The 18,989-nt window shown below is 37.2% G+C and overlaps 1 protein-coding gene across 4 annotated transcripts in view; it reads left to right on the top strand.

Moving 5' to 3' along the window:
* The window catches only part of MEIS2 (Meis homeobox 2), a 215,578-nt gene that overhangs the window by 140,639 nt on the left and 55,950 nt on the right, over nt 1-18,989 (top strand). For all 4 annotated transcript variants that reach the window (XM_040969378.1, XM_040969377.1, XM_040969380.1 and 1 more), the window contains exon 9: nt 14,723-14,799. In XM_040969378.1, the coding sequence (XP_040825312.1) occupies nt 14,723-14,799 (77 nt within the window). The remainder of the gene's footprint in view (nt 1-14,722; nt 14,800-18,989) is intronic.

Genomic DNA, 18,989 nt, shown 5'->3' with positions numbered 1-18,989 from the left:
ACGGACCAAATGTTTTCTCCTGTGGAGTGGGCTGCTTCCCAAAGAATTAGTCCTCTTTGAAATGAATTATTAACCCCAGCATCCTGGCCCAATTCCCACTTGGATGGCCTAGGAACTGTTCAAAACTTGGAATCTATCAAAATTAGCTTGGCTTGAACATACTCCCTATATTAATTGTGAAATAATGGAGTTTCTGCAGAGATTTGGGCGTATATTATTTCTAATGTGAACAATCTCACTTTGTCTTTTAATTCTTTTATTTCCTTCTTATCATAAAACATGGCCTGAATTTCTTTATAAATTTTTATGTTTATTTGTTCTCCTTGCATGAATAACTGTAAACTTCTTTTTTAGTCAGACATGCCAAATCTTTTCTCACTTGAATAACTCTGGTTGGTTTTCTGGTCATTATCTCAAGGTGTGGCAGACATTAGCAACAGTAGCCTTAGATCCCCACTCAGTTGCTTCTCTTGCCGCATGGGTTAGGAACAAAGCTTTGCTCAATGAGGTTTTTCTAAGTGTTCAAGTTCTTTCAAGAAGTTGATATTCTAGTGAGGCATATTTATGTTTTAGAGTTAAAAACTTACCTGAAAATGTAATTGTTTTTGGACTCTAACAGTAATGCAGAAAATCTACCCATTAATTTCTCTAGCTAGGTTTTTAAGTGTTATAACCCATTTGCCTACCCATGAGCAAATATTATGTCACATAAGAAAAAAATGCCAAATTATTCTTCTTACATAAAAATCAAATAATCTTTAAAAGCCATAGGTTTACATGCTTTCATGGCAAATGTAGACCTCATATAACTCATCAGATCTTGCCAACATAACATAATTAGTTTTTTCCATAAGTTGGCCATGCCTACCTTGGGTTGGCATAATCAAATCTTGAGTGTCATGAATTATGTTCTAATGGATAATGTCAGCAGTGTTTTCATAGCCTAAACATCCCCTCTAATCCATGGGAACAAATAGAGTGAATAATTTTTAAAAGGCAGAAAAATATTGCTGTGATATAATAGGCCTCAGAAATTCTCAGTGTCTAGAGAAAAATTGTGAATTCAAAGCTTAAGATTTTGCATATAATTTTTCCTGGGTTACAAACAAGTATAAGTCACAAATGCTTCCTTCATTCAGTTCTTCACCTTTATCAGGGGAGATGAAACAATGGATAGGAGCCATGTGCACTTAAAACTTCAGTAGCTAATATTAGAAAAAATGCTTTGAAAATGGCAGACGGAAAGAGCTATAAATGCAATTGCTGATGGATTTATGTCACACACTCTGCCTTTCCAACTTAGTTCTAGTAGTGTTTTCCAAAAAATTTCCCAGAGCTCCACCTGAAGTGTGACCTGAATGCAAAAATGCACATGTGTTTCCTGAGTTAGCTGAGTGTTTCCAAAATGTACCTACACTTTAAATTCAAATATTTATCTACTAGAATAGTAAATCATGGAAGGCATTCTACTTTAGAGTGACAATACCCTGCTTCCTGGGCTATTGTGTTAAGTTCTGTGAGGTTTTCTGCAAGTCTCCTCCTCCCATGTTAGTCATTATAGATAAGAGTATACGTGTGTGTGTGTGTGTGTGTGTGTGTGTGTGTGTGTGTGTGTGTGTGTGTGTGTACCCCTACATATATAAAATACTTCATGGGGAAAAAGTTCACATTTCAGTAGTGTAAATTGATAGAGTTCTATAATATGCAGAAATTGTCATACCCCTTGTCATTAGCCTTCTCCCAACCAGGTGCTTCTAACTACTGCTGTGAGAATGTATTGCCTCAAGACATGTTTCTCCTGCTTCCTTTGTGCACTTGAAATAAAATACACATGAGCCAGTCTCAGGTCAAGCGCTCAAAATTGTCCATATACATACTATTGAGCTTGCACTGCTCTCCTAGAAGCTGGCCATATAGCAATGAATAAAACACAGAACTGAAAACCCAGGGCTTATTAATAAACCCACTAGAATGCTTCATTTGGCATTTATTGTAAACATCTGGATTTGTTCCTAAAGAAATTACAAAAGCATTAGTCCACAGGGTGTATTAATTGCTTTGTAAGAACACTATTTATCTTACAAAAGGATTGCTTTAGCCAATAGCAAACTCTCCTAGTTATTGAACGTACCATATCTCAATTTGCTTTTACTTAAAGCACAGTCCAAGTTAAATTTTGCTTGCTGAGAAGTTTCATATTTACTCTAAGTTGTATCCCAAATTCCTGAGAAATTCAAGAAAGTGGCACCTTTAGAGATTGTGGTTCTGGCTTCTACAACATCATTAGGACTCCAATCACTTACAAATAAATGAGAGAATGTATTCAGGAGTTTGAGAAAGGGAGCCTAACTAGTCAAATACCTAATGAACAATCTCTGTTTTCTAGCCTAGAATATAACATGTGCATCCGTGTTCTTACGGTTGCTATGAACGTTGTCACACTGAAATGCATATGTCTGTTCCTTGTAATAGTGTATTCTCAGGCCATTTCAAAATTTGCTGGATAGTTTAGAAAAACAATGAAGACCTTGTAAAATCGTGGTTTATACATTTCTTCCTGTATTTTCCCTGTAGAAACTCCAGAAATGGCAGAGTCCTTTCCTTAGTTTCTGCCAAATCAGACTTGATAGTAAATGGATACCAAATGCCAGTAGATACTGCCCGAAAGAGGAGAATTTGTCAATGTATTATACCCACATCCTGATCTAATCAGCCAAGATTTTATATGAGGAATCAAACTCCTGAGTTGGATGTTAATTTTTATTTACACTTTTGACTTCTTTGAGATTCTTTTTGAATCTTCTTACTCAACTTTTTCTAAAAATTGCCCACTCTTAACCTCCTGTAATAAAATATTATTTAGATAAAGCATTTTAAAGTACCATGTAAATTTTAATAATGCTTTAGGAATAGTATCTTGGATGTGCTTAATGATTTTCTTCTTAGGGTCTAAAGACCATTTCTGGCTTATCTCTTGCCATGTGGCAATCCTTAAATGTTTCGCTAACTTTGAGAACTAAACCCACTCATCTTATGTTCCATGAGGGTATATTTCCAATTACTCAGATGGGAGTATTTAAATTATTTAACTGATTCAGTTAGTAATACAGGAGTAGCCAGCATACTTTCAGACTGCAAATCACCCTTGTTTCAGATGAAAAATACTGTTCTTTTGTGGTTAACTGCACACATTGGCACCTTGTTCTGAAGTGTTATTGCTGGCTGTGCATCAAACTTAAATTTATCTCCCCAGACATGCCAAATATCAGAAATACTAGCGAGGGCTCTGACCATTGTGCAGAGTAGCCACGGATAATACCAACTATTAAAGAGGCAGCAGCAGTCGGAACAAATGCTCAGCTGAGCAGAGCAAATGCTAGCCATCCTGCTTGTTCATGCCAGTTGAATCTAACTACATTGAAGACTTGCCCTTTTGAAGGCTGTTTCCTGAGAAGACAGCCAGTTTTAGGGCTTCCTAAATTCTTGTAGAACTATTCTTACACAAAATAGAACTGTTTGGTTTCCAAGAATATAAAGAAATACTACTTAAAAAAAAAGATTGATTGGTTGATTGATTTTTATTGCAAAGTTGGCTTTACAGAAAGAAGTAGAGACAGAAAAAGAGCTTCCATCTGCTGGCTCATTCCCCAGGTAGCCCCAAGAGGCAAAGCTGAGCTGATCCAAAACCAGGAGCCACTATCCAGCAGTTTCTTCTGGGTCTCCCACATGGATGCGTGTTCCCAAGACTTTGGTCCATCCTCAACTGCTTTCCCAGGCCACAGTCAGGGAGCTGGAAGGGACCCCAGTAGATGCAAAGCAAGGACTTTAGCCACTAGACTATTGTGCTGGGCTGAAATACTATCTATTTTTAAATATACATGTTAAGAGGAACGTGAGGTAGTGATTGCTTTTCACAAATTCTTACCCACATAAATTGGCTGAAAAAAAAATGGCGGGGACATCACTGTTCTGTGTTTAGAAGATTTTTTTATTTCTTTTGTCCAAGTTGATGAACAAATACAAATATAATGGAGAATTGATTAGAAGGTACATTTTGCTAAGATCAATTCAATTACTAAGGCTAAGAGGAGTCCTTTTTAATATTTTCTGATTTGCTGTCTATAGTAGGAAAATGATTATATATTGATATTTATGTAAGCTATAACTGTATTAATATCATGTAAGCTTATTGTTTTTCCAAGAAAGTTTTAGTTTCTGTGTCTTTTAGCCCTTGAAGAGTCGAATTTATTTGAATCTAAAGAGAATAGCCATCAATTATGGTAGTAAATGGTTAGAAGTAAGGGGACTTCAAAAATTGTGGCAAATGGAATGAAAAGGTATATTTATTTTTGGTATAAACATTTTTGAAGCCATACATGTTTTCCATAATACATATTTTCCAGAAACTTTTTAAAAACCATCATATTACCAAGTGATTTGATATTTTGATAATCACTTTTATTTTAAATGAGTGAATGTTTAGTCAGTGAGCATCCGGAGTTGTGAAGATCTCCATATTCGGTTTATTTGGTTACAACTGGAATTGCACAATTTAAACTCTAACATATTTTCTTATAAGAAATAGATTGATAGCTCTAACAAAAAGACATCTTGAAGGTCTCTTTACTGACGAGTTGATTTAGCTTTAAAAATTGGAAACTCAAATGATTTTCCTTGTGTCATTTGCTCCGAAGTACTCTATATCTAAAGTGTTTGTGTGTTCCTAAGCTTAGGTAAAATAGCAACAGGGCCTGTGTATGCACGAAAATAGATAAATGTGTTAGTGATCCCTAACTGAATCAAGATGGAGACAGAGTAAACTTTCACTACACAAGCTGCTCTGAAAAAAGGAAGGAAAAACAAATTGATAAGATAAAACTGAGGGGAATTCCAAAATAAATACTGCTGACTAACCTTTCTGATGGCCCAGTTCAATGTTGTCTTTGTGCTATCAGTTGGTTGCTCTATCTGCTAGGAAAGTGCATTTCCAAAGCAAACACTCGGGTGATGTCTTTGTCTTATTTTGTCATATTTTGTGGATAGGCTGATAATCTCTTTTTTAAAAATCAGATGAATTTCAAAATGTCTTAAGAAAATGGTTATGTTTAAGACATACAAAAGTCAAATATTTGAACTTGTCCTTGTTAAGAGTTACTACTGTAAATGTAGATGAACCCTAATACTCATGGGTATGCAGAAAGAAGATCTGAATGGGATAACAAGAGAAAGGAGCTCCAAACCTTGAAACACACATTAGATTGTTAGTATTTCCTACACCATAGAAATTTTGTCTTGGTGAACTCAAAGAATTGATTCTTACTAATGCGTTGTCTTCCATTATTGCTGTTCTGGTTGAGATTTTCTCCATAATATGCTACAAAAATCACCAGGAAGGTTCTCTTTTCAGTCTCTACTGTCCATCACAAGAAGTCATCAGTTTACAGCTACTTCTTGTTTTTATGACTTTCTAACTTATCATTAACCCCATTCTCTTTTCCTGTACTGAGATGAGCAACGAAGATAATATCCACAACATTTCCATTGCTTATCCTAGAGATAATAACCTTTGGGCTGGGGAGAATAAAGATAACCCTCAGTTTCTTTAAACAACCCCTTCCTCTTTAAATCTGTATTAGATTTCTCTTGCAAACTACCATTAAGAGCATTCCTATAGCAAGTCAGACAAAGTTGTTCACCATTGACTAACGGTGGTAAAATGTGACTGAACCTACTGAAATTATGTATTTTAGTTTGTAATATTGCTGAATAATTCCTTAATAATGACTCCACTTATTTACCTTGGTTGTTTTTATATATAAGTAAAGAAATGTTGCAATGGGCTAATCAGTAATCCTAATTTCCTTCTAACTCAGATTCCTGTAGCACTGTGTCTGGACCTGTGAAGTAGGATTGTTGTGGTAAGATTAGATAAAAATGTCTTAGTTGTCTAGACCTCATATCAGTCTCTGCCACATGCTCCAGACCCTTACTTTAAATATCCTCTTCTGTTTCATAAGGAGAAATGAAAACTCTAATAACTTACTCCTTTTTGGTTGCTTCCTGGTGTTGCTATCTGCATTTGCCAAGATTTCTTTTCGATCTTCTATGCATACAAAGTTTTCTGCTCGTTTTAAACAGGAGCTGATAGTTACTACTTTGAGTTTGACGTGGAGACTGTATTGTTGTTTCTGTCTCTTAGAGGTGAAAGCTGAATAGGAAAAGGAAGTAGATACACAAAGAAATTCCCTTCTTCTAATTTCAGAATAGTATTTTTAGGCTGCAAAGAGTTTTCTTATTTGTGCTTTCAGACTTCAATAGTTCAACACTCTTTATTGGATGCTGCTTAGATGCCAGACAGTGCCCTAGATTCGGAGTCGAGTGACAATAGCCAATCTCTGCTTTCAAGGAACACACAGTTGTATAAAGGAGGTAGACAGGTAATCAGCTGTTTGTAACGTAGAGTGGCAAATAGGGCAAACTATAGAATACCATATGAACTCTTGTAATAGGGGTGCGATTAAATAACTAGCAAGATGAATTCTGGACACAAGATGTTCTGTAGGAAATGTTTTTTTGAGATTATAGGAATATCATGTTTCTCCTCATTGGGGAAATCAAGAACATTGTAAAAGGGGGAGACCAACACGGTTTGGGCAAGCCGTTTTGTCTCAGTCAGCTGCAGTTTGTTAGGCATAAAATGACAAGTTTGGACTAGATGGCATGTCATGTTCTTCCTCTTTCTAAAACTGAGTCCAGGAGTTTTTCTTTTGCAGTTCACTGAAAAATCTAAATAGCCTAAACCTGTTTTGAAATCTATTTCAATAAATGATCCATAAAATAAATAAGCACAAAATTCAATGTTTTGGAAAAGTGGTCCGGCCGTAGAACTGTGTGGTCCCGTAAAATATTAATTTGGTCATAGTATGGAAATGTGAAATTATTGTTAAATGAGTCAAGTCCTTATTTGTGGCTTTTGGCTCATTTAGTAAGATTACCCATTAGACATGTAGGCAGCATAACATGCATGGCCAAGCAGCTCATGGGAGCATCCTAACAAATGTTAAATAAAAATTATCTTTCTCTGGCTCTAGAAATATAGTTCCGTTATTTTCAAAATAAGACCGTGCTTGGCTTCTAAGTCTCAGTCAATAGGAAAATAATTATATTCGCTGTGCTTAAAATTCTGAATCTTATCTGCAAATGTTTTCTAGTATGTTTTTGGAATGTGCTGTGGATGCATTTTTGGAAGCTGAGAAGTCAGTGGCAGGTTGGTGGTACCCAGCCTGCACTCAGTTCCGTTGTTCCTGTCCGTGGGAATTTCCTCCATCCTGTCAGAATACGGACATTCTGCAGATGCACATAAGTGTTTCTCCTTGGTTCTCAGACACTTTTTCCTTTTAGTAGTTAACTTCGACCACTTAAGAAAAACTTTTCCATTCTTCCATCTGTATCTTGATAATAATAATAACTGTTCTTAAAATCTTGATATGATAATCCATCAGGATCATTCAGCATTTTTGGGCTTCTATGCAGAGGAATCAGCTTCTTTCTCTGCTCTTTTTTCACCATGGCTTTAAGTACTAACCAAATGTGTCATTCTCCTAAGATCTGACTATTATTAAAATCTCTCAAAGCTTTTCTGAATTTTAAAGGATGTTATTATTACAATTTAATCTGTTCACTTCAATGTAAACCAAATGAAATGACTCTTTCTGAAGTAGGCAACTTTTCTTCCCCCTAAATATACATCTGACATTTTCAAAAGCAACTATCGATTTGATTGAAGTCTGCATTTCCACAACACCAAACATCTGAATGGAAAGTGAAAAAATTGAGTAGATGTTTTCAAATAGCTACATATTTTTTCAGTAAGACAATTAAATGACTGAATTTTTTCATATTGATCTGAGGGTTTTTTTTAAGATTTATGTATTTTTTTATTGGATAGGCAGATGTACAGAGAGGAGGAAAGACAGAGCGGAAGATCTTCCATCCGATGATTCACTCCCCAAGTGGTCACAATGGCCAGTGCTGTGCTGATCTGAAGCCAGGAGCCAGGAACTTCTTTCCAGGTCTCCCATGCAGGTGCAGGGTCCCAAGGCTTTGGGCCATCCTCAACTGCTTTCCCAGGCCACAAGCAGGGAGCTGGATGGGAGGTGGAGCTGCCTGGGTTAAAACAGGCACCCATATGGGATCCTGGCACGTTCAAGGCGAGGACCTTAACCACTACACTATCACGCTGGGCCCTGATCTGATTTTTTATGCCTCCCTAAATGCAGCCAGTTCTTTGTATCAGAAAATAGTATCAATTTCAGAAATTACTTATTCTCTGGCAAGTAGGGATTGATCCACCTATCACATAGGATGCACTCTAGTAAGTAAGTGCTGTGGAAAGCTCAAGGTGAAATAAATCTTGAACTCTGTCTTCAAATACCTTGTAATCCTGTTGAGGAGTAGAATTCAAGTGCAAAGATATGCATAAAAGACAATGTGGAGCAAATAAAGACTGCAGAGCAGAAAAAGCAATGTGGAAGTTTGGAGAGGAAGTAACTGCTTCCTGTTGGGGTGGGTTTCACATTGTTTGAACAGAGTGATGGATTAGTAGGAATGCCAGAATCGTGGAAATGGAAGAGAATGTTGTGATCACACACCATTTGAATACTCTCTCCTTCTGCGGCTGGGTAAAGGAATTTTGCTGAAGTAAAATAACCCTAAATTAACCAGAAATGGTGTGTGTGTGTGTCATTTTGAATTGTCACTGCCTTTAAATGATGTAAGGTTTTTGAGTTAGTGTATTTCTGATATTTTAATTAGCAAATTTAAATTTATCTCCCTTCAAATTCTCAACTCTGATAAGCAATATTCTGCAGTTTAATCTCTCTAGTCATTTTAAGATGCATCTTCAAAAATTCTACCTTATATTTTGCTCTTCTTCTTTACAGTGTTTTCATGGTTCCATATATATTACATGCATCAGTCTATATCTTCCAAGTCTTGTGAGTTCTATAAATGTATTGATATCACTTTGCTTTTTAAATTCAAAATCCTCATACTTTTGTCATATTTTAGCAGAATGATTAATTTCTTCTTTCTCCACCTTTTTCCTCCGCCTTTTCTTTCTTCTTCTTCTTCTTTAATTTATTTGTTTTACTTGGGAGAGTTACAGAGAGAAAGAGGGACAAAGAAAGAGATCTTCCGTTATTGGTTTGCCACAACAGCCAGAGTTGAACCAGTTTAAAGCGGGGAGCTTCTTCTGATCTCTCTTGTGGGTGCAGGGTCCCAAGAACTTGCACTATCCTCTGATACTCTTCCAGGCCTTTAGCAGATAGCTGGATTGGAAGTGGAGCAGCCTGTAGGGTATCAATACTAGGAGGTAGAGGATTAGCCTGCTAAGCCATTGCACCAGTCCCAGCACTGCTTTTCTTAACAATAGAAATCATGTCTTAGCTGAGGAAGGAAAATGAATAAACAAATCCCAGATAATCTAGAATGGGTTATGGTTTTTAGGACTAATATATTAACTTACATGATGAAAGGACAAAAAGATGACTTGTTTCTGATAACACTGGTTCCAGAAATGATGTTATAGCTCAAATTACTGGAAGGCAGCAAGTGATAACTGAAGGAACTGGGTCCCTGCGGCTCATCTGGGAAACCTGCTTTGAGTCCCCAATTCCTGGCGCTGCTCTGCCCTTTGAGGGCATTTTAGAATTAAACATGCAGAATAGTACCTTCTCCTTTCTCACACAAATACAAGTAAAAATAAAATGAAAAATTTTCAACCCTGATGTTTTGTGGTCTTGTTCTCAAGAGTAGGAGACATAGATGGACATGCAGACAATACAAAGAATTAAATAGAGTAACACAAAGAAATACATCGTCTATCTTATGTGGAAGTGCTTAGATGGAAACAGAAAATAGCTTGATGAGGAACAGCAAAGGGTTTTTCTGATGTCCTGGCATAGGCATAGTGTGTGTGTGTGTGTGTGTGTGTGTGAGAGAGAGAGAGAGAGAGAGAGAGAGAGAGAGAGAGCGCAAGTGGGAGTCAGTGAGATCTGTAATTAATAATTACAAATCTCATTAGTATATTCCCTGTAGATGCTTTGCATTCTATGTAGAGCTTTGTTAACTAGTTTCTGCAGCTACCAGAGACAACATCTTGGCGCAGCCTTTTCATTTTTTGAGAAGCAGATCGAGAACAGCCTATAGAGCGCCCTTCTTCCCTAGATGCCTGCAAGGACTGTGGGCCAGGCTAGGGACCAAAGTTGGGAGCTGGAAATGCCATCCAGATTTCCCATAAGATAACAGGAACCCTGTCACTTTAGCCATCCACACTGTATTCTATGCCCTGCCTTAGCAGGGAACTTTAGTCAGAAGACAGAGTGAAGCAATGGACCCAGGTAGTACTATACTGAACACAGGTGTCTCAGCTCACAAAACCACTAGGACAGATCCAGCCCCAGCACAGTCATCTGGCAAATCAATCAATGAATAGAAGATCTCTTATTCAGTAACTCTGCCTTCCAAATAACTAGTTACATCTTAAAAATTCAGATGAAAGAATAATCACAATGGAGAATAACTAATTGTATAATAAAGTTAAAGAACTATACTTTTTTAAGAAAAAGAGCAGAGGATGGGCATCGTGGCACCACCTGAGAGGCCCTCAACCCCTATCATGCTGGGTTCAAGGCCCCACCCTGCTTCCTCTCCAGCACACAGATTAATCTCTCAGTCTGTATCCTCTCTGTGTCGCTCCTCCTTTCATATAAATAAACAATTTAAAAGAAAGTATATGAATTAGCTACATAAATAAAATGTAGCTTTAAAATTAGCATAGTATTTTTTTTTAATTGAAGCAGTATATACTTGGCCAATATGGGGGTATTATGCACAAAGTTTCTATCTCTGTGCCCTGTACAACATGAATGCTTATTCAGAGTGCTTTTACGGATGTTCTTCTTGCATGGCAAACATAATGTCTGTTAAAAAAAGTTATTCTGCTACAACCCGATTTTTTTTCACTCGACAATATGTGGGGCCAATCTTTCCTAGAAATACTACATTTTATGTAACAGTGATCCCACTGATGGGCCCTTATGTCACTTCCAATTTTTCAGCCTTCCAAACACTACTTTTATAATTCACTGTATACTTCTAATTTGTGAGATGATTCAAAATATAACAGCATTTTAAAATATCACAGTAAAATTAGTTTAAAAATCATGGTTTTTGAAAATCATGATGAATTGGTTCCAGTTAGACATCACTGGGGAGGAAACAGTCACAAAAAAAATTATTAGCTGCTCTCACCCACAAAACAATTCCATGATGTATTCTAAAGATTTTGTAAATCTGTTTCCATATACTTTAATCAGGTAAACTCAGAAAGGAAAAAAAAATGAAGAGGAAAAGCATCAGTATCTTGAGTAAAGAATGTATTTTAGTTTAAAATAAGTCCTTAAAACAAAAGGCGATTTAAAAACATTCTCCGTCTACATTGAATCATGAGGCATACATGTTGTGTTAACGTTTTGAACATTGGTCAGTTGAGATCCCAATAAGAGGATCTTTGTGATTGGCTTCTTTTCAACAGTGGCTTTGGAATTACTTTGAGATGTGAAAGACTAACCCGTGCTGGTTCTTTCCTGGGGAAGGGCGTCATCAGCGTTGCGATTATGTTACAATGTGTTCTCTTAGGAGTAAGCTGAGCCACCTCTGGGCCACTAGACCTGGGTGGTTTGGCCCCCAACAGTGAACAGACTAAGCTATAGCTTTAGTCCAAGAATATGGAAACTGACAACAAATTATTGCTTGTGGTCTACTTCCAGTTTTCAAGTGCAAACATACCAAAGTTTATTTTAAATTTGAGCCAGTCAGACATTGAGTAATATACATCAAAGAAGAAGTGAAGGCTTCCCATGTTTATTATTTCAATATGATGTCTGTTCTAATAAAGTAGAAGAATCCATATGATAGACCATGTAGTAAAATTCTGTAGTTCCACAGTTTGGCTTTAAATATATACATATATTTGTAAATTAATCCAAAACATATTGTCATAGTTCCAATTCCTCTGAAAGATGATTGTTTTCCATCTCTCTTTTAATTTTAGAAATATAGTGGCTGACTGCCAGAACACTTCCAGATAAACAGTCCACCCTATATATAAAAGGGTCATGGAACCACGAATGTTCAAAAACCACAGAATGTTATTTAAATAAATTTAAGTTATTATGGTCTTCCCAATTAATTAAAAAAAAAAAAGCCATCTGTGCAAGGTGAATTTTGGGAGTGTACCAATTTTGTTAAATGATTGTGGATGGAATTTGCAACTGTGTTTAGAGTGAAAGTGCAGCAGAGGGATTCCCAAGAAAAAAAATGCACTATTTGTGTAATTCTGTGGTCATTTGACCAAATTTCTAAAAAAAGAAAAAATACCCAGAAAGAATCCATGTTACTCATAATTTACAAACATCTTGAAGGAATTCACTTCTAGTCACTTCCTTTGCTTTCTCCTCCACTTTTTTTTAACATCCTAAACTTTTGTCAAAAGTCTGCTTTCTCTGCTCTTCATACACACACACAGCATAATTCCCTTTTGTCAGTACTATCTTATACAAATGCATCACAATAGTGACCAAGACTGAATATACATAAAAGGTCAAAAACACTGCATAAAGAAAGAGCACACTGGAAGACATTGCCAGTATAGACTTAGACCTTCTTTTTGTTGCAGCTTTATTTCCATTTTTGGGGGGTAAATAACCTGTAAACCTAGGTTCTCGGAGGAGCAAGAAGCCAATAGATATATCACTGCCTTGATTTGTCAAGGAAATATCATAAGGAAACATATTTAAACTTGTAAAGAAATATATATATATATATCCCTCCACCTCCAACCAGTGTTTTCAGTCGATTAAAATCTGTACCCTAAGTCTTTTCCAGTTTGAAGTCACCCTGGTGTCTGTGATGAGCAATCCTTCTTGTTTGTGTAGTCATTCATTATCTCCATTACCAAAAGGAGAATGGAGGACAATTACATTGTTTGGACGAATCAGAGTGTTAGGAGGAGTATTTGTCATGGTGGCAGAGTGCAGCACCTGACAGGCAGCGATTGATGGCCAGGAATGAGTAAGAGTGGCCAAAGCAGCCTCATAGGATGCAAATTACTGACTGTGGATTCCAATTTATCCTGTTCATTTTTCTTGCCCGTGCTGAAGACCATTAGTGGTTTTTGAAGCAGTGAAGGGGTCATTACTAATGTGGGTAGGCTTGAAGCAGGAGGGGGAAGGAGGGGAAAAGCCTTCTGTAATTACACAGCTTTCAGGAACATGCTGGAGGCCCTAGCCAAAAAAATGTCAACACCTCGCAATCAGAAAAATTTATTTTCATTTTATGCTTAACCCATATTAACTCAACATTATCATCTTTCTTTGTTAACATTTGTAGAATATTAAAAGCCTGGCTTCTATATTAATACAAATCTAGTTAACCCCTTTTGCTATACAAGGGATTTTGTTTAACCTAATGGCATTTGAGTTTGCTAATAAGTAATTGTGCACATTTTGGATAATGTATTCTATTATAGAAGATTAAATACCTGGAGAAAAAAATCTTAGATGATTGAAAAACATTCATCGTCTCTTATACTGGAATGAGTAGAATGCTCTGAACGGCATACTGTGTTGCTCCTAATTGTCACCCTTTAATAATGCTGATGGGAAATATTTATTACTAAAGGCTTTCTGGTTTATGCACAAGTTTGACATGCTGGATAGAAGTTTACTTTTTGGTTAAGAAAACCCAGTAAGTTTAGAGGAGGTACTTGTTTCACATAGATTTTCCACAATTATGTACACACCAGTACAGTGTCTTTTAGAGTAAATGTCTGATTCTGAAACAATAACCCTTGATTTCCAAATGAGAGAGGAGAGTCTGTTGATAAGGGAAGATTGTTCCTGATTGGTGAATTGTGGTGGAAAATGAAGAATTAAAAAGTACTGAAACCTATGGCTTCATTCTCTTATTGCTGTACTTTAAGAAAAAAATGTAGAAATTCCATATAAAGCAGTGCACATAATTGACTCCTCTTAATATGTGATCATTGGGTATGTGACCCTGTTAACCCAGAGCACAAACTAATAAAAATCAAAAAAACTTCTCTCCTATAAAGGAGTCAAAAGAAATACACTGTAAGAGGACTGTGTTGTCATTCAATCAATTCCCATGTCTTCCAAGAACAGCTGAGATTTTGTGCTTTCTCCCCACCCAAACTTTGAAGTCAGTAACCTCAGATTAACTAGGAAATCATCACATGTCGAGCTGTCTCATGAAGAGAACTTAGAATAAGGGCTTCGTGTAGGTTTTCCAGCAGGCAAAGTAAAATGCACCCAAGACCAGTTCTGTTCAGAACAGCTGTAATGCTTGTGGATAACCCAATTCTTAGGCCATCACGGAGGTGCCTCACATCCCTGCCCTCTGAAAGGAACTGAGTAACTTACACCCTGGCCTTCTACTGCTTGCACTCCAGGGTGCAGCAGGAACGTATGTTTCTAGATTCCTTTCTGTTCACCTTTTTAAAAACACATTATACAAAAGACGCTATTAGGAAAATCAAGCCATAGACTGAACAAATCACCAGTGGTGGTTTCATTCTTAGACATAAGTGACTCTTTCTTAACTGCTGATACATCTTTTAAAACATTTGTTTTTTCATTAGCATCCGTACCCTTCCGAAGAGCAGAAGAAACAGTTAGCGCAAGACACAGGACTTACAATTCTCCAAGTAAACAACTGGTGAGTCACCCAAAAATCAATGTCTTTCTCCCATGGCTAAAATGAGATTTCTAAATAATTGTTTTTCTGTTTCTAAAACAAATGGAATTGAGGAGGATAAGCTCTGTGTTTCTACCTTGAGGTGTGAAAATAGTACTTAGGGACAGGAACAGGTAACGCAGGGAAATGGCTTTTGCAAAATGATTTCTTTTCTCACCCTCTTCTGCTCCACCTCACTTTTCCCATCTCTCTGATGTTTTAAAATTCTTGAATTGCACCACAAATTCTGTTCCGGTCACTCCAGCTGAAATAGTCATGCAGTGTGGTTTTGCACAGCTCTGGTACGGAGTGAGCAGTTCTCAGGGGGCTTCTTTTGTCTAGGCTTTGAGTGGTGGTGGAGATACAGGCTTTTTAGTATCTCCCGATAGAAATTTATTTACTCTGATTTTTTTTTTTAAATAGGAGAAAAGGCTTTCCCATTTGTAGCTTTGCGATTTGGTAGATTGCTGCTGTGGCAGTGTGTGGACCATCCACCCTTTGTACATGGCTTAGAGGGTAACTGTGCTAAAGGAGGGGCAGAGGATTAAATAAAATGATCACAGTGGCCAAGAAATGATATAGGAATTACTTATCAAAATACTGGCCCAGGTTTTATCAGCAGCTTAATTTTGTTCAGTACATTCTTGGGGTGATGTTCAGATTAATTGAACTGACAGTTCTCTTTCAAAATTCAGGGAAAGTATTTGCACGGATTTCAGGCCTTATACAAACTTAATTACATGGAACTCCATTTTATCATTCTAATTCCATGTAGCAGAGGTTGTATTTACAAATGAGAAGTCTCTGCCTTTATTCACAGCTTTCCTTAATATATTTATCAAAGCAGGTTCATTTACAAAGTGCTCTATCTGTGGGATACAGGCAGGCAGACATTAACAAAGCTTTTAGGTTTATCAGGCTCGCTGCCTGATGAGCTACCCGAGGGTCAATTGATTTTGTGGTTCTGTGATTCATTTTTTTCTCATTTTTCTAGGATCACAATGAGAGACATGCTTGGAGAATTAGCCAGTTTGTCTGCCTTATCTGTCAGGCAATTTTTTTTTTTCCCAGGGAAGTCAAGCTACTTAAATTGGCCACAGGAACTGCCGTTATCTGACTTTAATGCACCCTATAGTGTGGATAGCATTTCAATTACACCAGTAACCAAAGCTTAGCTGCAGCCCTTTTCATGCCTGGTGCTGTACAGAAAGTGATGTGCCTACCTACAGAAGCAGAAAATTGAGTTGCCTTGCTTCTGTCAGGGTGATTAATGCAGAAATAAACTGCTAACCTGGAAAGAAAGGCAGAAAGAAAGGATATAGACAATACAGACTTGATTTCACTTTAATTTTCTTCTAAAGATTGAACCTTGGTACATTTAAAGATACCCTTTAGATCAAAACTTAGAATAAAGGCTATAATCTCCAGAGGGGGTATGTATGTGATTATGTGTTGATAGGAGCCCCGTAGTGTGAATATATGTATATAACATATGCATATATGTTCTTAGCACCAGCTGTCAGTGATCTGAAAAAGCAAAATAAATATGCCCTGTGTTACCTGTAGGAGACATGCGTGGCCCGCACGTTATTCTAAATCATACCGAGTAGCAGACTGAGCTATGCAGTGGCCCCTCTGAAGTTACTGTTGTTTTAGAAACATTACATTTATACATGATGGGCAAGTCAAGGAAGGCCGTGCTAGAAGAATGTTAGAGGTGAAATGTTTACACGTTGATATTTGGCAAGGATGTTGGATCTTGTTTTTTCTACAGCGTTCTTGCATCATCCACTACCTGAACTTGAGGTAGTCATTGTGCTTGAAGAGTGAAGCATTCTTCACATGGCTGGGCCCTGGACATACCCCCTTCTTTCCTGAATCCCATTGAGCCCCAAAGCATATACAAGAGACCAGTTGGTGTGATACTTTAGGTTGCTTATCTCTGTGTTGTTTGAGCCATATTTGTCACAGAATACAAAGGTGGTGACAGTCTGTCACCCAGCACACTCTTCGTAATACCACATAAATGCCAACACCAACAACTCTGCAAAATAATTCCTTCTTTCTGATTTTCACACTTCCTTCTGAAAAATCCTATAATCCTGCCCTCAGGTCCTATGCCTAGTTAATGGCTATTATAACTTTGATAATAAGGTAGAACTCAGGATGGCAAAGCAGCAAATACTTCTAAAAGACCACCAAGATTTTAATATAGGGAATAGGCTTCTGGGAGTTTCAAAAAGAAATTTAAAAGAGAACACCTCATACTTTAGTTCATTTTGAACCTGCCCAAGATCTTGAGGAGGTGAGCTTCAAAACAAAGCTATCCAGCTTTCAAAACCCATGGAACCACTGTTCTTAAATGCAAAGCGATGACTAAGAGAGATGAGAAAAGTGGACTGTAAACTTTCTCCAGGTCCTGAAAACTCTCCATCAAAAAAACAAAGGGCATCAGAAAGGGGTTCCTAAACCCTGAACCTCATTCAGTCTATTAAAAGAGCTATAATCCACGACTCTTGTATTAGAGACCAAGAATTCATGCTTGTGTGCTGCAAAGCTTCTGTGCCAAGAATTAGAGTAAAATAGCAAGCGTGTGAAGAGTCTTCAAAGAGTAAATGGAAAATGCATAGAATATTATGAAAATACATGTTATGCATGGATTTCAAAAATTACGTACCAACATATATTTTTAATGATATTTTCCAGTTTAAGTTCCCTTGTACAAATTAAACAGCCATGTAGGACTTGCTGTTTCAGTTCTGCCTCTTACTTGTTTCTTGGAATAAAAGGGCCGGTCAAGGTCAAGGTAGTTAAGCAGTGCTGTAAAATAACATCTATGGTAATATAGCTGTGGAACATGGCTCTGAGCACTTGATGAGAGCAATAAGCAATAAAAACAGACCTGTTAAGATCAGCCCATCATTATGAACTTTAGGACAAATAAGCAAAAAAGGAAGTTTAGCAGATAACCAAGAGACTTAAAGATGTGTTGTATCTTAGCAGTCAGTGCTAGAAATAATCCTGGTGGACTTTTCCAGTGGATTTGTAAGGAGCATACGAAAAGTGATGGTGCGAACCAAGCATATTGTGATTTCAGGAAAGGAGTAGAGTTCACGGCAGAGTCATTTTTACCTGCAGTTAGCTCTTAGAAGTCTGTAAATAATCACCAATTAAGACTTTTTAAAAAGGTAAGGGGAGCTTCAGTGCGTGCACTTTGCTGCTGTAGCTAACCACATATTGTCAGGCTGGCTAACTACACTGGTGATTTGGTGGAGAGTCGGGGAATTAGTGGCCAGAAACCAAAATGCATGTGTCAAAAGAGATTAGAATATCCTCAAGCTGCATAATCTCACATTGGGGAAACAACCTGGTTCCTTTCATCTAAGTATAGGTTAAAACTCTAAGGGTATGGCAACATGTTAGGTAAACCTTCAGGATTTAAGAATCACACTTTGTGGGTTACAAATCCAGCTTCCACTAGTAGACAGATCTTTAACCTTTAACTAATTGCTTAAGTCCTTTGAGCCTTAGTTCTCTCATCTGTAAAGTGGGGATGATCTGAGGATACTCTAATTCCATTTTCCATTAATTTGTTGAACAGTGATTGCTTTGGTGGCACATGCTAACTGCTCAGCATAGTGCTAGCACATACAGGAGATGGCAATTATTGTTAAAGTAGTTAGAAATAAATAATTGTTAAGATGAGAAACACGCTAAAGCATATTGATACAAATAAAGTATTCATTAAATAGCTTACAAGTAGGAATGGAGAGTACTTGCAGGGGGGAATAGAGACAGTTAGTGCTGGCAGCTTCCTGTGCAGATCTTCCATATTAAAAACAGATTTGTCTAGTTTCTCAGATACCCGTTTTTTGTAGTTCTTTGATGCCAGTGAGGTAAGATTAGGGAACCTTAGGAGGTAAGTGGCATCAAATAGCTATGTGAAGGTTAGATGTTCTGAAGGGAAGTTTGAGGTGTTGATGTTCTGGTATTTTTCCTGGGAAGCATATTGGCATGCATTCATTGATAAAAGATTTAAAGTATGTATTTTTATATGATGAAGTTCTTTGCTGAATAATTTGCTGAGATGCATTTAAGAATCTTTCACTGCAGTATTCATTACATATGGTGCAGTCTTGGGCTTTGACAATTAAAATTTTTCAGGTAAAATT

The sequence above is a fragment of the Ochotona curzoniae genome, unplaced genomic scaffold (genome assembly GCF_017591425.1).
Source record: "Ochotona curzoniae isolate NIBS_2020 unplaced genomic scaffold, NIBS_Ocur_1.0 scaffold_4701, whole genome shotgun sequence".
NCBI lineage: Eukaryota > Metazoa > Chordata > Mammalia > Lagomorpha > Ochotonidae > Ochotona > Ochotona curzoniae.
The sequence above is the reverse complement of the archived record's forward strand: the minus strand, read 5'-3'. Positions and strand labels throughout refer to the sequence as shown.